Source organism: Labeo rohita, chromosome 9 (assembly GCF_022985175.1).
Source record: "Labeo rohita strain BAU-BD-2019 chromosome 9, IGBB_LRoh.1.0, whole genome shotgun sequence".
NCBI classification, from domain to species: domain Eukaryota; kingdom Metazoa; phylum Chordata; class Actinopteri; order Cypriniformes; family Cyprinidae; genus Labeo; species Labeo rohita.
Window position 1 is genome coordinate 6308364 of NC_066877.1, and position 7227 is coordinate 6315590.

General features: G+C 36.8%; 1 protein-coding gene across 5 annotated transcripts in view; it reads left to right on the top strand.

Annotated features, from left to right (window-relative positions):
- dgkh (diacylglycerol kinase, eta) overlaps positions 1 to 5930 on the top strand; it is a 111858-nt gene extending 105928 nt beyond the window's left edge. For all 5 annotated transcript variants that reach the window (XM_051118663.1, XM_051118665.1, XM_051118662.1 and 2 more), the window contains one exon: positions 1456 to 5930. In XM_051118663.1, the coding sequence (XP_050974620.1) occupies positions 1456 to 1542 (87 nt within the window). In that variant the 3' untranslated portion in view covers positions 1543 to 5930. The remainder of the gene's footprint in view (positions 1 to 1455) is intronic.
- The last annotated feature ends 1297 nt before the right edge of the window (positions 5931 to 7227 follow it).

Here is a 7227-nt window from a genome sequence, read left to right on the forward strand (position 1 = left end):
GTGCCTTCTTATATAAAGCTGTGCTCTTTTGTTTGCCGTCAAACGGTTGACCACTGCTGTGCTTCTATCCTGTCGCGAAATGCAGCGAAAAGTCCTACACGAGTGTAATAATGTGATTAAGGTGTGTACATGTCTATACTGAACTTTGATAATGCGATTGAAATAGCAATACTCCACATTTCTTAATTTGATTTGTGTTTACTCCAGGTATGACTTTAGCCAGATTAAGGTAATCAAAAATCTCAGTTTATGTGGTAGATTTTTAATCAGAGTATTGTCTTAATCATGTTAATATCGGAATATTGTTGTCCATGTAAACATACTCAGTGTCACCATCTTCATTTTCAACTTCATTTTCAAGCCGAAAACAAAGAAAGCGCTAGTTTATAAATAATTTATTAAAACATTAATGCAGTCTCCTTGCTGTTTTTCCCAGACATATTCAGAAATATTTTATCTGCCGGTGCGCTTATTCGGCTATTTAGACAATTAAAGGCTAATTATTATGATTTATATGGTTTATTAATAAACGTGCGACTAATAGTTGACTAATGCTTAAAATGAACGACTACTAGTCGACCAGAAAATCTTTAATGATCTCTAATTTCAATAAATTAAATATATTTCCTCTCTTTGTATTTTTAGATCAATATGGTGCAAGATTATCCTATTTAAATTAATGTGATAAATGAGTTAGAGCAAAAGTAATCAAAAAGTATTGGATTACATTACTAACTGCAATTTTTATTGTGTAATTTGGAATCAGTAACAGATTACAATTTCTAAGTAATCTACCCAGCAATGTACACAACTGACATTGTAACAGATGTAACAAAGCTGGTTGATCATCTTGATCATTACCCTTTATGAAATGTGAGTATTATTGTTTACTGTAAAAATGAGTGAGTATTATTGATTACTGTAAAAATGCTAACGATGTCTACAAAATAATACAGACATGCCATTTTCTTCGGTCAAATTCTGTTGCGTGAAACATAAAATATTTAAATGCTATTTGTTTACATTTTCAAATTACATTTGACTTTGAACTTAATTTTAAGGTGTCACTCTTATAGTGTAGTTAGACAAATCAGTACTAAAACCTGTACTTACTATAGCCTTACGCTTAGAGTTTAGGGATGGTTGCTTGTAATTATGCATAATTTGCCATTATTACTGTAGTAGTTGTAACTTGTGTAGCAAAGACACTAAAATGAAGTGCTTTGATGCTTCTGGTTTAAACTTGGGTTAAACTGCAGCTTAGTTGGTTTATGATGTCTGTAGTGCAATAAAAGTGTTTTATTCCACAAAACAAAAACCTAAAAGAATCAGAAAGTAATTAAATGCAACAAGTAAAACTTTTGACGTGAGCTGAACTCCTGAAGACTGTCGGACAGGTGTGAGCTCTGGAAACGGCTCATTCTGAGTGCACTTCTGTTTGTTTGCTTCCTCTAGGATCTGGGGATCTCGAAGGTGGGTCATATGAAGAGAATTCTCCAGGGAACTAAGGACTTGGCCAAGAGTTCGATGGTGGACCTGTGAGAGAGACGTCAACACACATTCCGTTCGTGAGCGAAGAGGAGTTGAAGCGGGAGCTCCGGTGTGGGAAGCGCTTTGGTTTTTTGTGGATCTCTGTAGGAATAGCTTGTAGAAAAGCTAGGAATGTTTGTTTTAGAGCAAGCGCTGGTGCCAAAACGACAAGGATTGCGTTCCGAGACTTTTAGACCCATAGAAAAGCCATTCCTCACCTATCGCATCGACGGCACAATCAGGTATGCAATTCTCATCGTGCACGCGACCTCCGGCCTCTTTAACAGATTCCAAATCAAGTAGCAGAACAGGACTTCCAAACCCGAGAGGAGCGCACGGCCTCTGAGTAGCTCGCTGGCTCTTTGCCTTGCGGTAGATGGCAACAATAGGAGGGCGATGTGATGTGTCAGCAATATTCTGCTTTTGACAGCACTGTTTACATTTTAAGGAGACGGGAAAAAGACTGCTGGGGTATCGCAATCAAACGGCAATCATCCTAGTGCGCCGCTGCAGTCCAGGAAAGGTCAAAAGGGGTTTCCTTCGCCAGTGACATACTGATGCATGGTATGCTTGCTATATTTGGATAGCTGTTTTACTGCATGATCTGCGTCTTGTTTTTTATTGTACAAACTAACACTTGAACAAGTTTTATATGAATTTAGTATAACGCCATTTGTTACTACTGAAGCATCCCTTTGGTCAAAGTAGACTGCTGATTTATTATTTCTATTTATCTGTCTGCATGGAAACCTCGTGTCAAAAGCGGTGTCATGTGCCATATTTATTGTCAGATGAGCTTTATCGCTAAGAAACGTTTTAATCTTAGGTAGGTCGGTGAAGTAAGTACCAAAGCGAATGTCCCCTGGTTTTTAAAGCGAAATGTTCTTCAAAAAGTTTCGTTTGCCCTCTAAAACGTTGGAAATTGTCTTCAAAAACGGTTCAGAAACACATGAACACGACGACTCTTTGTAGCTTCAAACTTCTTCTTATTATACATTAGTTGAAATAGGACTTTTATTGTTTTGAGTAAGAAATTGCAGTTGACCTGCAACATAGTTGATATTTACTGAGTTCAGGAACCCAGTGCAAGTTCGATAGGATCATCTACATTTGGTCGGTGGCATTACAGGGTATAAGAGATCGTTTGTTTGTTAATATATGCACTGTATATACGTTTAAAAAGTCTAAACTGTTAACTCCAGTTACGAGTAAAGCCTTTGTATAATAGAACGCTTACACGATATTATCGGATGACACATTTATTTGTGTATAGAGCACCATAACACCTTTGTGAATTATTCTGTTTAGTAATCGCCTTTACACGTTAAGTGCTGTTGTACTCTATGGAAGGTGCAATATTGTATTTATTTTGATACATTTCTTCTCTACGAAGCTTTATGACGTGAGGTTTTTCCATGGAAAACTAAAAAAGATAAACTTCACACACTTCTTTCGGTTTTGGATTAAGGTGGACTTTGGGTCAGACGAATCATGCCATGTTCTCTCTCTCCAAAATTCATAAATCTTCCATAAGCAAATCGTTGATCCTGTCAAACCGTGCTTCCAGGATAATTTGCTAGACGGCTGGATGTTTCCTCACACCGACTATAAAACTGTTGTGCCTCTATTTTTTCCGCAAAGTGGAAAATTTCGAGCTCGGAGCTACACGTAGTTCTACACAAGCCAACCCGACCAACGGTGCACATGGGACTCATAACAGTGGATTTTAGTTTATGTTATATTATAATGTTCCTCTAGAGGGTGTTCGATAACATCAAAGGAGTACTTGATATATACACAGAGCGAGAGTCGGAAAAGATGTGGTGTTCCCAACCGAGAAATCCAATTCTAGCCACAATTTACCTGACGTGAGATTCAAACAAATATGGAGGACCGGGTTCGGTTGGTTGGGTGGAACCGAGCAGGATGTTTTTAAAAAGAAAAATACACAATTGAAGAGTTCAGTGGGAGTTTAGGCAGTATTATCAAATGATGAGACTAAAAATGAGAGTGAATTCATCACAGCATTCATTAATCAGTAATAATTATAACATCGCATGGCGCCAAACTTTGGCCTGAAGAGTCTATTGTACACAAAGAAACAAGAAAATGTCCTTAAACGTCTTTAATATTATCACAAACTGACAATTTGGTGAATACGCAAGCAGTAAAAGTGTGATTTACACTTTTTATAGCTTGTGTGTTTGGTTTCTAAATGTCAGTTGAGTTTTGATGGTTTAATGCTCTCGCCAGCCAATAATTCACCACACAACACACACTGTGGTTTGCACAAACCATGTTTATTCTTGTTGTAAGTGAACCCGTATTTAATGTCGTTTGGCATTGTCCATATTGGCATCTACGCAGTATGCCTAGTTTCCACCAACTGAAAGATGAACTTAATACCGTCCAGTTTGATTGGGCGCATAATGCTGGACGAACAAAATCAAACATTTCTCCCTTCTTATAAAAGTTGATAAGTGTATTTTTATTTCTATGCTAGCTACATGCAACTTAATGGTTTTCTAGCAGTTGAGAGCCAACAGTGCAGCCTGCTTTTTTCAGCAATCCATGTTGTTTGTCCGTTTGCGGTTAAATTGGCAACTTAATGTCTCTCGCTTCCCGTCTTTTCTCAGTAGCGAGCATTTACTGAGGTTTCAGCGTCTGCCTGTAGGCATTTCAGGTTGGCTGTTTAATCCATCGGCAGGCCCACGTGAAATCTGCGCCAGCAGAACTCTGCAAAAACCTCTGCTGATTGAGATGCGCATCAAGTTTTACACATTCCCTTTCACTTGCGTATTTCTTTATGAAATATTTTGGCCAGTTTATAGGGATAGTTTACCCAGAAATGCAAATGACCCCATGATTTATTCACTCTCAAGCCATTCTAGGTGTCTGTGACTTTCTTCTTTTAGATCAATGCAGTCTGAGTTTTATTAAAAAATGTCCTGCCTCCTCCAAGCTTTATAATGGCAGTGAATGGCTGTTGAGATTTTGAAGTCCAATAAAGTGCATCCATCCATCATAAAAAGTACTCCACACAGCTCTGGGTGTTAATAAAGGCCTCCTTTATGTAATTAAAATATCCATATTAGCTTCTGCTAACTGTTTTTAGTTTACAGTTTGTAAAGTTTTTAAATATGGATACTTAACACAAACAGTTTGCTTTAGAAGGCCTTTAGTAACCCCCGGAGACGTGTGGAGTACTTTTAATGATGGATGGATGCACTTTTTTGAACTTCAAAAATTCAACACCCATTCACTGCTATTATAATGCTTGGGAGAGCCAGGACATTTTTTAAAAATAACTCTGTATTCATCTGAAAGAAGAAAGTCTCCTAGGATGGCTTGAGGGTGAGAAAATCATGAGATTATTTTCATTTTTGGGTGAACTGTGCCTTTAATGCTTTCAACTACCACTTACTGTGCAGAGAATGACATCTGGACTTCATGTTGCAGTTCATGCAGTTCATGTTGTGGTCATATAATATCGAAACCTGTGTGCACATACCTCCATTTCGAAAGCATGGCTGAATGTACTGATATGCTTTTCAGATAAGCATTTCTGAGTGACCGCATTACAAAAAGTAATTTCCCCACCTAGCTAGAACCATGACCAAAGACCCAAGATCATTTCCAGAACTCTACGAAGCTGCCCGAAACCCGGTTTAATTGGCCTTACATGATCTCTGTTTGACAGCTGTAGCAGGTCGACCTTGTATATGGTGCCTCTGTATAGTTCATTTGTTCACAATAGACTCAAATCACACAAGTGCAGTCTTCCTCTCATGCCACACTGAATACATGTGCACATGATCACATGAACCTCAGATCAGTTCTCAAGCCACCACGCGAGTGACTTCGGTGGGCTTCGGCTTATCGATGGCAAAGGTAAAGCTGTAAACTGCCTGGTTTTTCGAAAACAAATTCATTTGAGGAATTTGTAGAGCAAGGTAACATATCTTTGACATGATTTATATCCAGTTAAGAGAAGTGCGATGTGAGTTTCATTTGTTTACATTGTGTTTACAATGGCACAGTTTCATTTTTAAGACTACATGTATAGGTATATTTACAATACTTGCATATTTATTAAGATTAAACAACTGATGTGTATGTGTTTTCACTATTGGGATATAATGTTACGGTAGCCACTTGTATTGATATCTGGATGATTTTGGTAAGTAGTAGATAATTTTTATGACTACTAAGTGACTGTTTTCTGTGCCTTTTTATCGTAGATGCATGGTTAACTATTTATTACAATATGGAGGTCACTGAGATGTGTATTTTTGTATCCTGATTAAATAAGTGTTTCGATTTTGATGTACATTTTGAGGTGGTAAAACGCTGCCAGTTGATATCTTCCTTCTTCAATAAAATTGAATGCATACACAGTACACTTTGTGTCTTGAATGTTTGACTTATTCATTTCAATTGGTCTTGTAAGTGCATTAAATATGTATTAACACACCATAGAATTAACACAATGGAATTACAAACTATTCTTTTTTTTAATAATGCTATATGAACTTATGGTAAGGATCATGATTCGTTTTCTGTAAACATTATCATAAAAACATGCCTTGTCCACCTAATTTGTAAATTTTATGGGTCCGGCTTCCAGCTATTTTTAGCTGTACAAAACAGCTTGTTTTTCAGCTTGATATTGCAAATTGGTGTGTCTTACCATATTGTTTTAATGTATTATCTTAATTGTGAATACACTGGTTTGTAGTGCAAACAGTTTTACTGTTTACTGCACATTTATATTGTTCTTGTTATTTCCCTATAGCGGCTAATGAACTGTGGAAGTCTCACCCATAAGCTTTACTTCCGCATTGAAGAATAAGGTGGGAAGTTGTGCTTAAAAACAGATCTGGAAACCACACAGTGAATTGTTTTGCAGATAGATAGATAGATAGACAAATAGATAGAGAGAGAGAGAACAGTACAACCTGCAGTACAGCTATGGCCCACCAGGGGACGCTGTTCACACTTTGGGAAGTGTCGATCTACTAGTGCAAAACAAAACCACAGGGCCCATGACCTTTATGAAATAATATTCAACTGACTATAATGGTTATTAATTTGCCAATTTATACCTATACCTACAATTAAACTATCTCTGGGGCATAATTATTGAAACTTCATATAAAGATCATGTAATTTCGGTACAAAATAAGTTTGGAGATGGAGACAGACATCTGGTAAAAAATGAATGTGAGGAATCACACAGTAAGTGTTAGAATCAGTCATCCATTTAAGAAACATATCCACTTTCTCCATAGACAAAGTGATTTTAAGCAATAAAACACATCTACCATGAGCTTGGAGTTAAGTGATAATATATACGTTTCTAAAGAAGCCACAAGGTGTGATTAACAGCTTAATTCCCAGTGCAGAACTACACTACCCATAATTCTGAAAAAAGTTCCACCAATCAGAGAAGGTGGCGTTACCATGAAAAAAAAATTGCTGTACTTAACTGACACAAAAATATAAAATTCCAAAAATAGTTTTTGATCTTTTTAGAGAGAGAAATGTATGTTTCATCATAATTATTTGGTAAAATTCGTAAAATTGTTACTTCCAGCCTGTTATTTTTATTGTAATCTACCCTAAAAAAAAATCACGAGACGACAGAAATAATCTTAAAACAATAAAATACTATATTAAATCGTATTTAGCTCGTTT